Genomic DNA, 20506 nt, shown 5'->3' on the forward strand with positions numbered 1-20506 from the left:
GACCTGCACCTAAAAATTTTGGTAAGGGGATTCCCAGCTTCCATATGAAGCTTGTTCCAATCTTTCACTGTGAAAGTTTTCTCATAGTTAACATGAAGATGCCCATTGTTCTCCCTTTGATGTCAAGTTCCTAAAGGTACTAGGAAAGAGCAGAATATGGCTAATACTTTAAGAAATCAGCCTGAGGCTGTTTGCTGTGAGAAGCATTGAAGAGATGTGGAAAAACTTGGCTGGATGTTCTGGAGATAAGGGTTCATATCACAGCCCTGTGAGATTTTTCTTACATAGCTTTTATCAGATTACTTGTTTTTTCACCCGGTTAATGGATATACACATATTTCCTCAGAATAAAAAATAATTAAACAGTTTTGGTTGCTTGTTTTGGATTTTTTAAAGTAGCTTATTGTAGTGCCATCAGAAATAAGCACAAATGGGCACATGGAGACTATGTTATCAAAAATACAAGACACAGCATGATGAGCCAGCAATCCAGGTCCTGTGTGTCCTCTGCTTATCTCTGCCTTGAGGAACACTTATGTCTTTCAGAGTGAGCAATACAGTACTGAAATGACAAAGGGTTGCACCCAAGAACTTAGCACAGTGAGAACTGTCTGATCCGTCAGGCTGGAACCTCCAGGTTTAATCTTTCCTGAATTTTCCACTGTTCAGACTTCAGAGGCAGGCACTTCTATGATCTCTTCTGGTATTTTTTACTTGCCACATTTCCTCCTCTCCAGCAGTGACAATGTTCTGTGCAGACCACTCTGCACTGAGACTTTCTCTTTGTAACTCACCACAAAGCAGATTTTCTGTGTGTGTTTTTAATCTGTGTATTTCTGACCACTTTCAAAAGACTTTCCATACACTGCACAGAGGTTCTTGGCTATTGTGGTCCTGAGATTACATGTGCATTTAACCTCTCCCAAGCTGGCGCAGTGGTCATTAATACACTTCTGTTTCTTTTTTTTACTTAATTAACAGGGAATGATAACTACCTTTTAAACAAAGGCATTTACAAATATTTGATGTTCCTGTCCTTGTAATTTCCTATCTCGCATAATTTTACTTCAGATATTATCACAGAACATGCTTTTCCCATTTTCACACAGAAAAGCACACTGATCATTTTTATGTTGGCCTGTGGGTTTGTATTTTAAAATGTACCTATGCAGGTTAATCAACCATTTTGAAATACTCTAAATATATAAAATCCCACAACAACGTCTCATATTTTTCTCTTCTCAGTCATATGAAGAATCAAAATCAACTTGATAAGGCAATTGTTAGCCCAACATTTGCTGGGTAGAGCTCCCTCCTTCTGAAAAACAAACATACTTTAGACTATGGCAAAAGTACCGATCTTTTAACTTCAGTCTTTCCTCTGCTCAGTCTAGAATTCCTGTCTAAGTGCAGATTGAGAATTACATTAATTTTCCTTCTTAACCATCTGCTCCTGCTTCTGCAAAAGGAAAGTCAAAAGAAATCTCATGACAATATGGGGAAATAGGATCTCTCCATGTTACCTGGGACAAGCAGGGCTGGGGCGCTCCAGATAACGAGAGGAAAAGTAGTCCATATGGGTATTCCAGGACACTCTGGAGATCATGATAAAGAGAAACCCAATTGCAAATGCTCAGTTCAGGTCCAGCAGGTCTTATTAACTGTGGTTCAGTGCCAATATTGCAAGACTGCCAGCTGGCCCCTGCAGCTATTTGAGTGTCTTTGCAGCAGACTTTCCCAGTGCTCCAGGTTCTGAAAGGGCCTTGTATGTATCCAGAGAGCCAGTGCAGGTCTGGCACTACATCCTGTCTAATGCTCCCTTTTAGGACTTGAAGCGTAGATCAGTAATATCAGACCCTTGGAGCCCTGGTACATGTGGATTGACTTCTTCCAGAATGATGTCTCTGCACTGCTTTTACCAGAACTCCGAGTTCCAGAAATGCAGTGAGGGGCCATCTGATTGCATGGGGAAATCCGAGTTCCACTGGATTTCTAGCTCTGGCTGGGTGCTGAAGGCAAATGGCATTTCTAAGGTTGAACTGGTAGTTTATATATACTTCACTTTTGCAGAGTTTTTCTCCTTTGCATACAGACTGAATTTGGACACTTTGAGACCAAGTCCACCTTTAGGGTGATGTAACAAGCTGGAAAAGAACTTTTAATGGAAGCTAATTATATCTTTAGCAACTTAAAGATGCTTAGTCCTCCCTATAAAATTAAATACTCAGTTTGGGGTGTCAGTGTGCATACTTTTGCTACTGTTGTTTCCCAGGATAAATGCTATTTAAAAATATGAAAATAAGGTAATTTTTCAATACAAGTACAATCCTTACAAGGCATTATGGACCTTGAAAGACTTGGCAGGTATGGAGATCAGTTCCCTGATCTGGAATTCCTTGGCTAGTGGTACAAAGTGGTCCTTGCTCTAGTCTCCAGGAGGGAGATACCCCTCTCCTGCACCAGTGCTGCAGGAGTAAAAGCAGACATGAAGCAGAACAGGCTCCTCAGTGCTGCACCTCACCGAGTTTGGTGAAACCTAGCAAGCAAAGCCTAAACTCCATAACTGAACCGTTCAGGGGAAGTAGAAATAGGACCTGATTACTTCTTCTGAGCTTCTATATCCTAGTGGCTGCTGCTACTGTTAACTACGATAAACTCCTATTTGTTCACTTGAGCTTGCCATCAGTGCCCAGTGTTTGCTGGGGCAAGCCCAGGACGTTTCCCTCCACACCTGTCAAACCTGGAGTGTGCTTTGGCACCCTGCCACTGCAGAGTCCCAGCGCCTGGAGCAGACTGCTTCAGAAACAAGACATCCCAGTGCTTAAGCTGCCTCTGCTTCGTGAGCTTTTCTTCCCATCTGTATGCTGTCTGAAGAAGAAAGTGTTTGCTGGTCAGAGAGGTTTTCCACTTGCGCCTCCTTCAGCTTTCCATTACCGCTAAGAGGTTATATGGGGTGCAGTGCTATACACTGTACTGTACTATATGCAGAGGTGTTCAGACTTAATTTATTCCCTTCTCCTGGATAAAGATTATTGCAGCTGTGTGTTTTGGAAAACTATCAATGAAGGGAGTTCAGCTCATACAACACACTTTCAATAGGGTACTGTACTCTATATTTCCAGGTTCTGTTTTAATTACACTTGCATATTACCTCGGAGGAAGCTGAAATCTGGAAAATGTTTTCTCATATACCATGTCTTAAACCTTCCTGACCTTCTGTTTTATACCAAGTACATTTATGTTTGTGATGAAAACCATATAATATGGGGCACGGTTTGGCTATCGGGATAATCTACCAGCGGCATGCTGTCAGTCCCTCCTAGCAAGGACTGAGCAATTTTCACTGAGAAACGTCCCCATCATTCCTCACCCCACCACCTTCCAGCAGTCGTTCCCTCTTCCCTCACTTCACATGGCTCCCAACAAGAGCCACAGGAGTTGGCCATATGGTGGGATAGGGCAGAGGAATGGCCCTCTCCTGTGGCAGCAAGAGGCTCCTGCTGCTCTGAAGAATCCTTGAGGGACTGATCAACAGGATGGCTCATGCACTGTCAATGTATTGCCCACATCCTGAAAATAACAAGCAGAAGGCCCAGCCTCATTTAGAGGGGCAGTGTCCAGCTGTGCACTGCCACAGCTTCTCAGAGAATGGGGAGCAGAGGCAGCCCTGGAGTCCTCAGTGAGCCTCACACCACTCATGCTGGGCCAGGGAAGTGAGCACTGCTGTGGAGCTTCCATATATTCGCACTGGAAACACTGGAAAAATCAGCCCAATGTCCAGAATTAAAACCTCCTCAAGACAGCCAGCAGTGTGCAGGGAGAGCAGGGCCCCAGGGAGAACTTCTGCATGCCATGTACCCTCTGGCCAGCAATAAGCAGTTACAAGCAGGTTACAGAGGTGCCCTATGGACTTGCAGTAAGAGGAGCAAACCTCCTTCAGTGATCAAAAAGGATGTGCTCCTTGGGGCTGACAGCAGAACAAAATTTGTATGAGCCAATCATCTGCTCCAGAGCAGCTTTCAAGTAACCCTTAAATCCATGCCAAATAGAGCACATCTTGATCTTCACATCCTCTGGGTGTCTGGAGAATGTCCTAAGAGTCAGGGTTTTAGTGAATATTTGTGAGCAGCAGAGGGTCTGTCAGTCCTTTGCCCAGCTCTCAAAGCCCAGCACTTCAACATTCAATAAGTACAGATTGCTGTCAGTGTCTTTCTTTTATTTCTTCTTGGAGAACTCTCTCCTCCTGGAGGCGCAGGAAGGTGGTGAGTCCTCCAGTCTGGGACACACATCTCTGCTCCTAAGTCTGACAGGGATCATGAGGTTGTGCCTCTACTTGTCTCAATGCCTCATCCTAAAAAAGCAAAGTAACTTTTACTTCATAATGAGCAACAGGAATGATCTAAATCTTGTCAAGCAGGAACCTTTTAGCGGGACTGAGCTGCTTTTTAACTCAGCGGTAAACAAGGATTTTCAACTATGAGGCAAGAACTTATAAAATTGAAAGTTTTTTGTTAGAAAGCAGTGATTATGGAAAAGCAGTGTTGGTTATAATAGAAGGCTGAGTTTGAACTCCTAGTGTGATGCTGTGGGTGAGAGGGAAGGCGAACCCTGAACTATTATGAAGGTTAAAATCTAGTAAAAGTAGAGAGTTAGTAGTGTCTCTGTGACATTGATGAGTCTGTTACTGCAACATTAAATGAGTTCTGGTGTTCATGCTACAAAAAATATTCAGAGAAGTGAGAGTGTAAAGAAAAAAGAAAACACAAGAAGAAGAAAAAATCTGTTAAGGAAGGTGTACAGCAAAAGCACAACCAAGTTGATCTACCTCTTCCACAGAAAATAAAAGAAAAAAATTCATCACAGTCTGTACAGGTAGAACAATGCCCATGGGAGAAGTTCTTTCATGTAGCAGACAAAGAAGCCAATTCACTGATTCAAAGTGGAAACTGGACAGTAGTTAGAAATAGCTGCTTATTAAAAAATGAAGTGCTAATATTCACAGAATTAGCTTAGAGCTGAATGTGGTGAGCTTTTAAAACTTTCGGTCTTTAAATCAATCCTGGATTTCTCTTTCCAAATACATAAGACCCAGCTATTACATAGCGTCATTTAATTCCAAGGAACTTTAAAAATAGGTTTCCTTTTAAAAAAAAATAGGTGGGAAAAGAGAGACCACATCAGAAAGCCATGCTTCTCTTCAGGACAGTGGCCAAAGCCCTGGTAAGTCCTACTCAATGGGTTAAGCCAGGAGGTCTCACTGTACGAGTCCCCTGCAAGTTTTGGGCTCCCTACAGAACATGAGAATGGTTTTGCCAAATCAGACCATGGATCCATCTAGCCCAATTCCTATAGGTAACAGCAGATCCCTAAAAAGAAAACGACAGGACAAATGTGCAGTGAGGTTTTCCTGGCACGGCTTCTCAGCTTCCAGCTCCTGGTGGCTCAGAAAGTCCCATGGACTCAAGAGCAACATGATGGATTTTTCATGGATTTTTCTTCCATGAACTTACTATTTTTTTAAACATAGGTAGACTTTTAGCATCCAAAGCAGGATGTGGTCACGAGTTCTGCAGCTGGGCTGCACTGTGGGAACCAGTACCATTCTGCTTGTTTCAAACCTGTCCTGAACCGGTTCCATTTGGTGCATTGTGATTCTTTGTTAGGGAGAAAACTTGCTCCCAATTCACATTCTTAGCTCTCATCACTTTTCCTTCTTGCCCCAGTCACCTCTCACTGAAGGGCTCCAGTCTAATTACTCCTCTCACAGAAGCTGTTTCATACTTCCAGTTGTTCTCATTGCCCTTCTCCAAAGGTATCACAAAGTGGTGTAAATCCCTGGAGTGCCTGCATATTGTTTTCTCATTTGTTCTCTGTTTCTCTCCCAGTCATTCCTAAAGTCGTGTTTGCTGCCTTGATTGCTGTAAAAACTGAGCTGACATTCCAGGAACTCCCAGGTATAATTTTTTACCCAGGGTAAGCAGGGCTCATCAGGCTAAATGCTCTTAATTGTTCTTCCTGCCCTTAGCGCTTATGAATTCAACTCCCATTCTTCAATCACAGTATAAGATTCAGTCAGTATCAACAGTCCCATAATTTGCTTATAATTGCCAGGTCAGCACAGTGACCCTTTATAGTACTGAATTAAATTCCTTTTCTCCTGAGTCTCCCAAACCTCTGGAATTTCCCCAGAATTCCAAGATTTATTAAAAATCAGTAGGCTTATTGGTGCAGGTTAAATGTTTTAAAACTCCAACGCCAGCACATGCTCCTCATCACTTTCTTATCTTACTGGCATGGGGAATATTTCATTACTATTGCAAGAAGTGAATTATTTCTTACGGCTTTTTCTCTTACCAAAAATATGAGAATGTTTTGGGAGACAGATAGCTCCACTGTGCTTTGAGATAAATAGCAGGTAATTTTTCTTAGAACTCCAAAGAATCAATCTGTTTTTAAAGTTTCTATGGCTCAGAAAGATTCCAGCTTACGTTTTCTGGAACTCATTGATCAAATATTATTCGCACAACATTATTCCATAGGAAAAAAAAAAGTAAAATACGAAGTCATCAGTAAACTTGTCCCATTTCTGTAGTGTAGAAATAGCATACATCTGAGATTCATTTTCCATCACCAACCCACACCAAGTGGGTTTAAATTCCAGCATAGACGCTATGAAGTGAAAGTGCGTGGATTGTAGGCACTAGATGTTCAAACATCCCAGCCTTGACCGAGCCTGGGCACCAGGCTATAGTGCAGGGATCTGTAAAAATACTGTGACATGTATCACCACTGCTGTCAGTGATACCTTGCAAACACATTTATGTGCTAGAGTATCTATTTGGATGCATGCCTAGAGCCTGAGTATCAGCTATGCAGCTGCCAATTGCTCAGGTTCTTTCTTTCCATCCTCTCTCCCTCCTCGCACTCAGTATTTCTTGCCTGTAGGACTCATCCAGCAGCTATCCTCACAATGTACCTAAAATATCAGGCTGTCTGTAATACAGCTGTTGGCCTAAGGACCTGGTGTAAAAGGAATCAGTTGAATGTGGAAGCATTTAGCACAAGTCCTTCCTCTGTGTGATTTAGATGAGAAATCTTGGTTGGATCACCTGTTCTGCAAACGGTGCACTCTCTGCAAGGTGTGCTTGCCCTCCTTTGCACGCTATCTGGCTTCATGTTGTAGCGTGCAGCCAGGAATGGAGCTTTCCCAAGTAGCAGTCCAAATGCAGCTGCGCAATGGGAGACACTGTGCCTGGTGCCACTTCAGTTTGCTCTCCTAGAGCCTGCCTCTTCCCTCCAACTGTCTGGGAAGCCACTTACTATAGTGCTCTGAATCAGCCTGCTAGAACCAAGGGCTGTTGCAAAAAGCACCAAAATGCCGAAGTTCGGCACTCGATGTAACTGTCCAGAGCTGCATGATCGGTCTTTTTAATATCAGTCTGCACATGGCTTGGAGAAGACAGACTGCTTGTCTTCCTGTGGCCCAGCAGTGAAATTCATCATCCATCCGAAAATCTCACAGATGAAAGCGCCTCATCATCCAGATTCAGGTTTCTCAGCTCTGTTGCTGAGAACACATGGCTACAGACATGTGTTGTGCTAAAGCTACCACTGTTTCTGGCTGTTCAATGCCACTGTCAGGAGCTACCTGCCTTTGCTGGGCTTCCGCAGCCTGCTCTTGTTCTAAGCCTTCAGCACCTTCTAGGCCACAGGTCTGAATAAAGCCCTGAAAGCCATTAACAGGAGGACAGGCAAGAGGAAAGAAGGAAGAATTCCTTCACACCAAACCCTCAGAAAGAGTTGTTTTTCCTGGTAGGCATGTAGACACTTCTATTCCCACCTAACCCACCTCTTGTTTCATTTGGGTGTACATTCACTCTACAGTTGCTCATGCAACGTCTTGCTATTCAATCTTTCACCACGTCCTGAGCCCCTGCTGTGCTCCACTGCTGTGGGGCTGCCTGGCTGCATCCCCCTGAAAGCCACTTCTCCCTGTGTCCTTCCTCCCAAGCCATATGCCCTCAAGTGTTTCTTTAGAGCACCTCCTCCTGCGGCATGTGCTTCTCCCCACGCTACCATTAGTTTTTTATCCTCTCTAGCTGGGTTCCTGTAATCTGATCACTAACCATATGAGTTAATGACTTCTTTGCCATCTAAACTTTATGAGTCTTATTGCACCTTTGCAGAAAAGAGAGCTCCCGTGAAGATATACAACCCCTTCTCTAAGCCTGTGGAGGACCCCAGTTGTGTTTCTCTTTCAGCATTTCTGGAGAAAGATTAATATTGTGAAGCCATTTGCATGAGCAAACTGAAATGTGTCTGGTTTTATCAATAAAAGGCTTATTTCTGACTTTATGCCATGGTAAATGGGATCTTTAAAAAACAGGCAGACAGTAACTGAACGTGCAGAAGCAATACCTTCTTTTTAATGGCATTTCTCTGGCAGTACAGTGTGCAGAGTCTGCTCAGCCTGTATTCCTGGATGGCAAAGCCTGGCATAAGATATTATAGCAAACAGACTTAGAGCAAAACCAGTGAAAAGAGCATTTTCTGTCCTCTAGCCAATTAATCACTGTTATTATTAACAGAGTAATTTTTTCTTGACAGCTGTGCCCTTCAAAATGACATCAGGGAAAACTGAATCCATTTGCATTACTTCAGCTAGCCAAATCACTGCAGAAAGTTGAAACTAGTTCGGAAAAGAAACCCCAGCAAAACAGGGGCATCAGTGAACTCGGAATGACAGAACAAATGGGTCTTCTGAGCACTCAGCAAAGTGCATTTATTGCACTGGTTTTACTGATTTTCCAAAAATGTCTAGATTTCCTTGTTTATTAAATTTGTCGAGAAGCAATGAAATCTCAGGCAATTTTATTTTTAAATATCATTTTACTACCCAACAGCAACAGTAAATTCATAAAATAACATGTGATTGACCAGGACTATGGAGTTAAAAAAAACAACTTGTTTGCTTTGTACATTCTTATTAGTCTTGGCTAAGATGTTATAAAAGCAGTATCTTTTAACACCTTTTATTATACAAGGGTCAAGGGGTTTTTATGTTTCTTAAAGAAAGCTTCAAATAGCCCACATAGCGGGTTACTGCATCTTTCATATGGCTGCTGTATAAACAAGCCCATTTTACACAGGAAATGACATAACCATGTAAAAGTGTACATGGAGTTTAGGCACATATTCAAACACTAATGGGAATGCATTGTTTTCAATGGCATACTTTTATGTTTACCTATTGAGCTTAGTACCCATATTTTAGCCAAATACAACAAAAATTATCCACACATACCTGTCTTACAGTGTACTGTTTATTTGAAATTTGGACCTTCACAAAGACTCTCGTGGGACAGATAATGACCCTAAAAAGTAAATACAAATGAGGCATTCTCAGTGAGAGAGTGAAACCTGCCATCATAAAGGTGGAAAGCTGAACTTTTAACCTGTATTGCTTTACAGCTCAGGTTTCTTTGCGTTTCTACCATCCAGTTACTAACACCAGTTCACCCATGGGAAGAAAGCCATAACAATAATTTAGGGTGTCTATCTTTGCACATTATATAATGGCCAGGCTAAAGAAATAGTGCCAAACTTCTGCAATTTCAAGGTCCTCTGTTTCTTTCCAGTTTCTTTGCTGTGTATCAGCCCCAGACTGTGCCCTATCCCTAAACCTCTGCTCTCAGAGAGGAGTGAGGGTTGAGGGAAGTCCACCTGGGTTGTGCTTTTGTGCTTATCAGTGATAATGAATGTTTGTAATGGTCACCACTCTCATATCTTGGGAAGCTTCGATACATGTTTCTGTTCTCACACCAGATACTGAAGCTGCAGATTTCCGTGTAAAGTCTTGACAATATTTGCAATGGTTTATGAGTAGAAATTTGGTGGGTATGTGGAATTCAGATGCTGCTCACTGTGGCAGCATCTTTTTGTTGCTACTGAAATTTTAGGTGAATTAAGAATAACAGAAACTGCTTTGAGAAAAGCAGTAAGAGGTCACTGCCTTCAATACTGTAAATTTAAGTGACCATAACCATTCAATAAGTATCTTAAAATTAATTGGAGACAGAGATCTGTGCCAGATGATCCCAATGGCTCAAACAATACACCAATGAAGCACCTACAGGCTTCATTCATACATTTACACCATGGCAAAAGTCAGTAGGCCACTACAGAATAAAATAGCATTGAACTGGAATTGACGGAGTTATCACACAAGTTCAGTAATGTAAATGCAGAAGATACCCTGGACATCGCAGCCCTGGTTTAGAAATAGTGTTAAAAACTAAGGATATTCAATTGAGAGTCAAAAGTGAAAAAACTCCCTAATCCCATGCGCACCATTAGAAACTCCTCACTTTGAGCTAGACCAAACTTGAATAATGCCATGATCATCCTGTCTGGATGCCACCACATCTGAGCTACCAACTAAACAAAGTGAATGTCATGTTATCTCCCAACCTGACCACTTGGGTTGAAATTGTTTCTGTTTAGGCCAAACCCAATATCTGGCAATTTTGATGCAGTAATAATCCACTATAATGCTAGCATTTTAGTGTCTGTAGTTTCAAATTCGTTTAAACTGATATTAAAGACCAACTAGTGTGGGGTTTGTTTTCTTTTTTCTTTTCCCTTCAATATATAACTACTCCCTAGCAGAATTTTGGATTTTGAAACATTACCAAAGGATGATTTTTAACACTTCAGTATGCTAGTATTTTTTTAATTTTTCCTCGGATCACATTATTTGCTTTGGGATAATTGCAAAATCTTAGTTTGGGGGTTATTTTCCATGTAGATGCTGATACATACTCAATTTAATTAACATTTACCTGAATGTTTATCTTGCTTTATTCATGTATTAAGAAATTCATACAAGGACAGGAAACAAGAACCTCAAAGAGATACTTACTAGGTTTTTAAAACCTTTTATTGTGACCAGCCTCACCAGGATCCTCAGGCTCATCCACAGCTCTGCATGTGAAGTGTGTAGCAGGTCTCCTCATTGGGTTTCCAAACCATCATGCATTGTGTGTAACACCAATGCTGCCTTCCTCGAAAGCTGCTGCAGCATCTCACGGATGCAGCTGGAACTGAAGCAAACTGCCCTTCGCAGGCAGTTATAATCCCAGGAATTAAGTTATCTGTTAAAGACTATTTCGATTTGCTTCAAGTGAACGTAAATAGGGAGTATGTGCTATTTTAAACTGATCACCTGAGCCACTGAGGAATGTGCCTGTGTGGTGAATAAATGGCCTGGCACAGCTCTGTCTGTCATACGCAAGAACAGGAGCTTCACTGGGAATGTGCCAACAGGCACATGTGTGGGGAGCAGCGGTCTTTCATGCAAGGAAGAAAGGAGACAACCCTTTCTCATGGTCATCTAGCCAACCTCTCCAGAAGGTAGCTGTGGTCCGTGCTAGAGAAAGGATCCTTAAAAGCTGCGAACCAGTCACCTAGAAAACAGCCAGGAGCAAGAAAAGCACTGCTTGAACAGAATGGGCAAAAAAAGACTCTGCTCAATCCCTGGCAGTGTTCAAGGCCAGGTTGGACAGAGCCTTGGACCACATGGTTTAGTGCAAGGTGTCCCTGCCCATGGCAGGGGGGTTGGAACTAGATGATCTTAGGTCCTTTCCAACCCTTACTATTCTATGATTCTATGATTCTATGCTCTCCTGGCTATGGACTAGTCAGGAGAATGTTTTCTCTCCTGCTGTAGCAATGGTAAATCGTATCTGAATAAGCTTGTGGTAAAACTTAGAATTAAAAACTCCTTTTTGTTTTGAAAGTCATATGAGACTGGCTGGTAACAGTGCAGGGGACAGTAACTCTTGTTCCTGGCCTAAGCCTCCATCAGGACAAGGAAGAGCAGGACATGCTGACAGCCCTGAAGGGAGGTAGAGAAGCCATGGAGACAGCCTAGACCCACAAAATACATCTGTAAGATACCATAACTTCTCACGCACATATTACAAAATGGCTTCAAGTGCTCATATTCTACATGCCTATTAACGTGCTAGTTAGTGATTCACCCTCCTGTCAGGTACAGCATTCTGACCTGCCTTGTTTTGTGTTACCGCATGGCCTGCACCAAGCAACATCGATTCCTGCAGGTAGAAATCACTGTGCTAAGCTGTTACAGAGAGATCATATATATGAAAGCTCCCTGCAGTGCTTGTTGTGTGTCACCATGCGGGCACAAGGTCTGCCCGCACAGGGGAGCCCCATGTGTCCGGCAGCAAGGCTGCTTAACCAGGTATTTCAAGCTGGTTAAATGCTCAGTCACCTAAAGAGCGCAGGAGGAAGGGCACGGCTTTTTATCACTCTTTATGGCTATTGACCAGGAATTTAGGATGGTTTGCTGCTAGTGTGAGCCAGAGCAGGTCCAGTCTGAGGTACTAACCAGGAGGACCCCTGGGCCATATCCAGCTTCCTGCCATTACCCACACCAGTGATGCTGTGCAGAGGAGAGTTCAGATCTAGGAAATCATGTTACTTGATGGTTTAAACTCTGATGAAACAATATGAAACCTTAGCATTTATATTTTATACTATTGAGAAGCTACTTCAATAATTTCTGGTGGTTCTTATGGCCTGGCCACAGTTTAACCTTATTTTGTAGGTGGAAACATACACAGAGCAATCCCACAATAAATGTATAATCCATGTCTAGATAGATAAAGGGGATAGGCAAACACACAGCCCTTGGAGGGTTGAATAAAAGGATACCAGAGCTTTTTTGTAATCATCTGCATATCTCATTTTTGCCCCAGGTATATCAAGTGATAGTATCATTCCCCACCAGGTCAAACCATGCCATACTTTCAGATCTTTCTTCCAATGTTTCCACAGTTTCTGTCTGTGGCAGCAAAATACAGGGACATGTTTTGCATACCACTGGTATTCTGCTGCACTGAAAAGTCCCTTTCACTTGTATTTATTGTACAAAAACATTAAAACCAATTTCTTAATAGCATCATAATTATGCGGAGTTGAACAGCTAGACACAATGTAGCACTGTGTCAATAATTTATTACATCTTATGCCATAATGGAACACTTTTACTATGAGCATTTGAGAACAACTTGGACCTTATACAGAGTAATATATAACATAACAATGGAAAGGTGGATACTTAAGAAAGATATGTAGCTGGAAGGAAAATATACATGGAAGCAAATACCTCTGGCATCACCTATCTCCATGTAAAACTTAAAACTAAACATATTATATCTAACAACTTTTTTATATATGTGTAGTTTCAAGAGCTAATCAGAAAGAAATAATATTACAGTGTAACTATTTACACCAAGATGGGAGCACACCAGGACACAACCTTTTCTTGTAGACATCAAGACTCTCCTCTTACATTTCTTAATGGGCAAAGCACGTGGGACTCAGACATAAATTCAGTCTCAAAAACATTGTTCAAGGGATCAAACAGGTCATATCCACAGCTCACTGGTGTCATCTTTACCCACTGCTTTGACACTAAAAGCAGGCAATCTAGAAGTGTGGAGGTATAATCTTCTCTATCATGGACTTCAGTTAGAGCCAGTCTCGTGTTGCCAACACAAGCCTTATACCAAGCTACATGCCAGCATCCAAATGCTACTAAAATATGCCCATGGTGGAGAGACATATAGAAGCACTGGATTTATTGCTACATCCTTGTAAACATACTTCCCCTAAAGGTAAGAAATCTAATTAACCTTCCTTGAGGAGAGTTTATGTTCAATGTGTCATAATTTCTTCCATGACATATCCATGTGAGCAACTGTTCTGCTACCTACAACCACACGACTCTACCACCATGTCCTCATACTGCTTGTAGACCACGTTGTTTGCAGAGTCAATGAAAAGAATGCTGATAGGACTCAGCCTGGTTGGGACACAGCAAGTTGGGGGGGTCGATTCTGGGTCCATTGAGTTCATTAATGTTTGGATCACTGCATGATTGGTGGGCTCCAGATGGGATCGAAGGGGGAATTCACAAAGCCCTTCACAGTGATAGGCTTCGTACTCCAGCGGAGCTATTATCCAGTCATCCCAGCCCATATCCTTAAAATTCACATGGAGGGCTTTTCTGCTACACCTTGCCTTCAGATTCTTAGTGGGCCTCTTCCCTTGGCGTGTTGCTAGAGGAGCTCTTCTCTTCCGCCTCTGATTGAATAAGTACTCATAAACAGTTTTGTCATCTTGGCCAGATCTAGCTTTGATTTCATTGAAGAATAAGTCTCTTTTTTTTGTCCTCCCAAATACCAAGAAGAGAGCCTTTTCATTGACCTGTCTTCCTGTTCTGTTAAATCCCACACTCCTGAGATCAACAGCTCTACCCCTGTCAAAAGTTTCCAGTTCAAAACACAAGTTAACCAAGTTTTTAAAGTTCCTGAAAAGTTTCCAGATGTCAAACACTTCCCACTTTGGTGTATCTGTGATACTGACAGTCCGAGAGTCCAGGAGTGTTGCTGCTTGTCTGTTTGTAGAGCAACTAAATAATTTCACTTGGGAAGTTTTTCCAGAAGAATGAGGCTTCCATGTTTCAGAAGGCTTTTTCCTCAATATTCGAAGCTCTGCTCCCAGCAAACCATCTTTTTCTAATGCACTGATGTCAAAAATGTATTTTTGTTTTCTTACAGTTGGCGCTCGCTCGTCTAAAAAAAGCAAAGCACACACATTTTTAAACATATATCAAGCACAGATCAGCATCAGTTATTCATTTCTTAATGGTTTTCCTAAAGTTTGCTCATAAGCCTAAAAGTTTCCGTAATTAGCCCACCAAACAGAAAGAGCAGTTTTGGTCTAAGGAACCAGCTCTGTGCAGGGACCCAGAAGAATTCAGTGACTCAAGAGGGAAATGAGTTTCTGAGTTTGTTTAGTAGAAATCTCATTTCTTTCACCATCTTTTCTAGCTTCAAAGTAGCAATTAACCAGTTGAAAAATAGTCCTTTTCCAGGGCTGAGCACTCACAGGGCCTATTCACCACTTATCCTACTTCAATTACCGAAACAGAGCTTCAGTGGTGCCCAGGCCTCATGCTGGCTCCAAATATGAGCAAATCTACCGTTAGATGATACAATAGTGAATTATTCCTTTAAAACCAACATCCCCCAGGAACTGCCAGACACAAGGATAACTGCCTTATTAACTTAACTCCACATGATTCACAACTTCTTGAACCTGGGCAGAAAAACACACCTCCCTTTAACCTGACAGTACATTTGCTTGCTGAAGCTCTGGAGCAGCACTAACAAGGAACATGGCTGAGCCACCGTTCTAGTGACAGCACATTAATGATGCCTTCCAGTGCCGAGCCAAGAACCTGAATGCAGCACCTGTGAGCAGCGTATCATCCCTTCCCAGAAAACAAGCTATTCATAATTGAATGGCAAACAAACCCATTCCTTGCTCAGTTTCCATCACTATCCACCTTATCAGCTGTATCCTGTGTTGCTTCCTTAAGTACATGACAAAACTCCTACTAACGTCACTGGAAGCAGCATGGGGCTCCCCAGCCATAGTGGTGAGGTGAACATCATTCTTTGGGAGCCTGGTTATTTCTGGTGTGAAAGCAGACACTAGTCCAAGTTTCAAAAGAAGTTTGGAACCAGAATGTTAAACCCCAGTTGTGGAGTCCCAGAAGTTACAACTCCTGTTAGTCTGTGCTGAGCTGTGGGCTTTGCTGGAGAGAAGACTGGTGGCACCTGAAGCATGAGCTTCAAGCTAGTACAGATACACCCACCCTATGCTATAATGACTCCTGTGTAGTGCCTCACAATTCTACCTTGAACAAATCAGGCTGACCCACCGATACTGAAACTTCTGGGTTTTCTTCACAGAATAGCCCTGTTCTTAGCATACCCTGTGTTTCTAGACATACTTACAATAAATCTAATGTTAGCAGCTTCCAGGACTTAGTTATGCAAAGTAAATAGGACATAAATGTAAAAGGTTTTTAAACACCTAAGCATGCAAAGACTGACTGATTTTCAATAATATGCATCTAAAATATTTTCTAAATGTTTTGTTTGGCTGCCACACAACCATCTAGTTCTGCCTCTAACTGAATTTTCCAAGATAAGGCAGGAGGACAAAACCTGCAGTAAACTTGTACAATTCCATTTACATTAAAAAGAGCTATTTCACTTTAATGAAGTATGATTATTTTCTAAAACTCTCCACATGTATAAACACACTCAGATACCTCTCTCTCTGTATAAACACACACACACACGAGCTCCTTTCTTACCTTGTCCTTTGTCTATAAAGCTGGTTATTGTATTGGCAAGTCCAGCCTCCAGTTTTACACTTCCATTAACACCTTTTCTTTCTGCATCTGAGAGAGTCCTGTACAGAGAGAGCATGTATTCATGTGGCGTTATAGGGGGATGTCGGAAAGTTTCCTTGGTTTCCCTCTGGGTTACAGGCTCTTTAGTCTTTTTGGTTTTGAAAGCATCAGTGTCAGTACTGCTTGTGCCAGGTTTTTTCAAAGCCACCTTGCTGCTAAGATTCTGAACCTTTGGAGTCACTGTCCTTACTCCAGAAGGTCTGCTGGGGAGATGTCCTACCTTGCCCTCCGTGGCTGCTGCTCTTGAGAGAACCTTCTTTGATTCATCGTTCTTGGCCAGCAGAGCTCCAGCCTGAACAGCACTGCTTTTAGTCCTAGCCTTTGAGGTCCCAGTACTATATCCATGGCTTGCAGTCCTCAGTGAACCTGCCCGTGCTGAGGGATTCCTCTCTTTTCCTTCTGCTTTTAAAAAACCTAGTTTAGATCCTGGATTACTCTGGCCTACTTCAGAATTACTCAGTGCTCCAGGAACTAGATCCAGAGACAGCCAAGTCAAATGCCAAAGCAGTAAAGTGAGAAAATGCAGGATTTTCATCCTCTGGTCTTCCTCTGAATGCCACTAAAGAAAAAATCAGAAAAGGTTCCTCCAGTTTGGCAGAAGAAAACATGAAAGAAATTAAAAACCAAAGTCAGCAAAAATGGTTTTCGTTTGAGATGAAAACATTTCAAATCTTGTTGTTCAATACTTGTATCCAGTCCCATAGTGGAAATGCTCATGTACTCAGACACGATCTCCCCTGATTTCAGTGAGCAGCTATAAAGAACTTGTTCTTGAAAAGAGAAAGTTTACCACCTCGTTTTCTTCTGTAAAACTGACTGAAAACTTGAAGGAGTCCTGTTTAAATCCAAGGGCTTTTTTTTCCAAGAAGGAAGAATGGCGTAATGCTGCCTCTGTGTTAAAAGGTTTTTTTAATGTTTTGAATCCTTTCCAGTGAAAATATTTCACACACAGAGACCTGCAGGTGCTCAGAAATCTTTTACAAACCTGAACTCAGGAATTGGAAACGGAATTCCAACAAACCTATTTAATTACTCTCTGATGTCATGCTGTCTAAACTAATTTAACTGCGATATATTTCTTTAAAAAAATCTTCTTTACCCTTTTCATTAGCATGAGTCATACTCTGCCTCATTGAAACAGCTCCACAGGCTCAACACTCCAGAGGATGCCTTTTCAAGTGGCAATACGACCTCTACCTTAGCCTTCCATGAACTTCACATTTAAACAGGACAAACTGCAAGATCAACAGCTGAGATCTGTCACACAGTCCCCTGGACACATACTTTAAAATATCCCAGTATAATTCAGTTTGCTCTTTTTCCAGAGAACGGTAACAGTGGCTTCACTTTGGCCTCTGGTGACTGAAGGGCTGAGCTGGTAATGCAGCGCTCAGCGAGGGTGAAGTTTAATTTTTCACAAACAGCACACGGCCGTGCCCGCAGTCAGTGTATTTTGGCATATTTATTGCTATGCTTTAAAAGAAAACCCATGTAAGTCCAGCTGGAGGAGGAGGTTGGGGATGCCCGGCGGGGTGGGCAGCAAGCATGGGGCGGCAGTGCACCCTGCAGGCAACAGCTTCCCCCTCCAGCACCCCAACACAGCCTTTCCTCCAGAGGCTGCTGAACACCAGCCTTTGTTTTAAAACTAGGTGTAAAATTGTCAAGAGCTGCCTACCCCGCGGCACAAGAGGGCTGGTAGTTGGAACTGGTGGTACTTAGGTGTCAAGGCTGTCCTGCTGCTTTCGCCACACAAAAGAGTGTGGAGCAAGCAGGTCTTTCACAAGCTGCAAAAATGAACTGTTGTTCTCAATGAGCCTTTGGGAAATGAGGCACTGGGCTGGACTGAACAGGGATTAATGGGACCCTTCTCTCATCCTGCACTGATGGTTTTATTTCTAAGGCAAGAAGAAAGGGAAAAGACACAAGACATTTTAGCTTGACTTGTACATGCTGAAGCATTTCCCACCGTGACTAGTATCAGAAACACCAAACTACTTTCCTAAATAACAACCTGCAGCCCTTTCTACATGAGGAGCTCTGAATGCTTTACCTTGCTTCATGGAGCAACTGAAGGATAGAAGAGTTTGGTGATTTCACATATTTCACAAATAAGGTAGCTCCTAAAGCCCGTCCTCCTGATTTTGATCTAATGGTCCTTCCTCTGATGTCAGTTGTAGTTTTGATATTCCCCTCAAAATAAAGCAGCTTTTCACTGAGTTACTTCTGTCAAAACCATTCCCCAGCAATGACTCCATGCTGTGGCCCTCTCAACCATGCCATCCATTTATCCTTGCATATTGCCCACCTTCCTGCTGGGCAAGAGGCAGTGTGTCATGTCTGGTTCTGCCCTATGGGGGTATTGATTAACTTGGCAGTAGGCCACAAAACCAGCTAAATGTTGAGTTCCCACTTTTCATCTATCCGGCTTTCAGTTTTCACAACACTTGTAATTTAATATTTTTAAGAGCTCTGTCACTCTATCGAACTTGGTTCATACAGCCCACTTGTCCTTCTTGGCCCATTCTGTAAACGCAGCTCCTCACACAGTGTGGAGGTATTTGCAAAGGAAGGACAACCCGGGTCCCTGCTCCTTGGAATTGCACCCTGTTCTCCAGATCCTAAGATTATGCCTACAGGAGCTGTGCCACCTTCCAAACAGAAAATTTCAGGGAGTCCTGCACCCTGGTTTGTGTGGAAAACATTTTCCCTTTCACGTAGCTGCAAGTTAGTGCAAGGTGATGAAGGATTTGCCAGATCATTGCTGCTAAGTGTGACTTTTTACAGTTCTAGTTTGTATCTTGTGTTTCTAGTTTGTATCTTGTGTTTCTCTCTTGACTATGAAGACTGTCTACATAATCATCCCAAATACAGTGGAAGCCTAAATTGTGATGGATTCAGCCCCAATGTATTTTAACATAGCTGAAGGATCATTAGAATGAAGGCAAAAGCCAAAATACTGAGAACTGGGGGTAGCATCTTGTGAAGCAGTGATTGCAAAACAGGGGTTAGGGAATTAGCTCTGAAAACCTGCTTTGTACGAAGTGGCTGAAAGACCTTGAGCTTATTGATCAGAAGATGAGGAGAGAGGTTAATTTAGAGCTATAAATTCCTGATAAATGAGACAAAGATTTCAATCTATAAATATGATGCCCTTCCACATATAGCACTGCTGCTGGGTGAGTGCATCATTTTACACTGCCTCAACCTCTCCTAACTTCCTGAAGTACTGCTCCATAAGAGCTCCAAGTGTCTGCTTCTGTCTAAGCACCATGTTGGACTTGGTCTCCAAAGGGAATCACTGTCACGGTCACAGCAAGCATCTGGGTGGCTCCAACCCCTCCTGGTCTCTCCCCTCCACCTCTTTGCTGACATTGCTGACACCAGCCCCCTGCAGTTCTCACTGCTTTCCAGGTCTTGTGTCTTTTTTCCTGGGATGCCATCTTCTGGTTTTCTCTGTTATATCCCTTAATAACCTGACTGAGAGTAGTTTCATGCATTTCTTTCTGCTTTTCCAGCATTCTCATCTATTCCCAGTACAACTTCATTTGTCCCTCCCTCTCTAACAGGATGGCAGCCACATAAGTGAGAGACTGCTGCAAAGCTTTTGCCTGTGCTGCCTCTTTCTGGAGCATCTGCATTTTCTCCCTCTGCATTTCCAATTCCTCATTTTTAATTTTTAAGATAGACAGTGTCATTCGAAGCTCTTGTTCGAGGCAATGATTCATGCCTGTTGCTTCCTGAAGATTTTCCTCCCATGCCAGTGTTTCTTTAACTGCTTGCAGCCTGTCCTGTTCATGCTGCAAACTAGGGAGGAAAAGGTTCAATAAATTCCATCTATATGTGTTTGCTTTTCATACTAGATTTGAGCTCCTGCTCCAGTGGCAGTCAGGGGCAGAAGTTTGAGCTTTTAGTGGAAAACTCAAGCTATTCTGTTGGTTTTGCTGTTTGATGTCAATTTTCTACTGTCAATCAGAAAAGAAGTGAGAACTGCACTGTATTTATCAAACTCTGTCCATAACTGATTTTTGGAGTCACTGTAAATGGAGAAGTGGGAAAACACTGGTCATGGAAGAGCAGCTGCATGGCTCAAATGTGTGGGCTAGTGTTCTGTATCTAACGGTGCCTGTGAGAGCACACCCAGGGAAGAAA

At 42.4% G+C, this 20506-nt stretch overlaps 1 protein-coding gene across 1 annotated transcript; it reads right to left on the minus strand.

Annotated features, from left to right (window-relative positions):
• Positions 1-13772: 13772 nt before the first annotated feature.
• GDF5 (growth differentiation factor 5) lies at positions 13773-16892 on the minus strand. Its single transcript, XM_030502869.1, has 2 exons — positions 16259-16892; positions 13773-14663 (listed from the first exon to the last, which is right to left on the minus strand). Exons 1-2 carry the CDS (start codon positions 16890-16892, stop codon positions 13795-13797), a joined length of 1503 nt encoding a protein of 500 aa, XP_030358729.1. The 3' UTR covers positions 13773-13794.
• Between the last annotated feature and the right edge of the window lie 3614 nt (positions 16893-20506).

Source organism: Strigops habroptila, chromosome 13, assembly GCF_004027225.2.
Source record: "Strigops habroptila isolate Jane chromosome 13, bStrHab1.2.pri, whole genome shotgun sequence".
Taxonomy (NCBI): Eukaryota; Metazoa; Chordata; class Aves; order Psittaciformes; family Psittacidae; genus Strigops; species Strigops habroptila.

Bases quoted from the DNA above. Each gene is read 5' to 3' on its own strand.
- GDF5 (XM_030502869.1), bottom strand. From the start codon at position 16,892: ATGAAAATCCTGCATTTTCTCACTTTACTGCTTTGGCATTTGACTTGG. The intron at 14,664-16,258 runs GTAAGAAAGGAG...TGCTTTTTTTAG, and splicing joins CTTTATAGACAAAGGACAAG to ACGAGCGAGCGCCAACTGTA.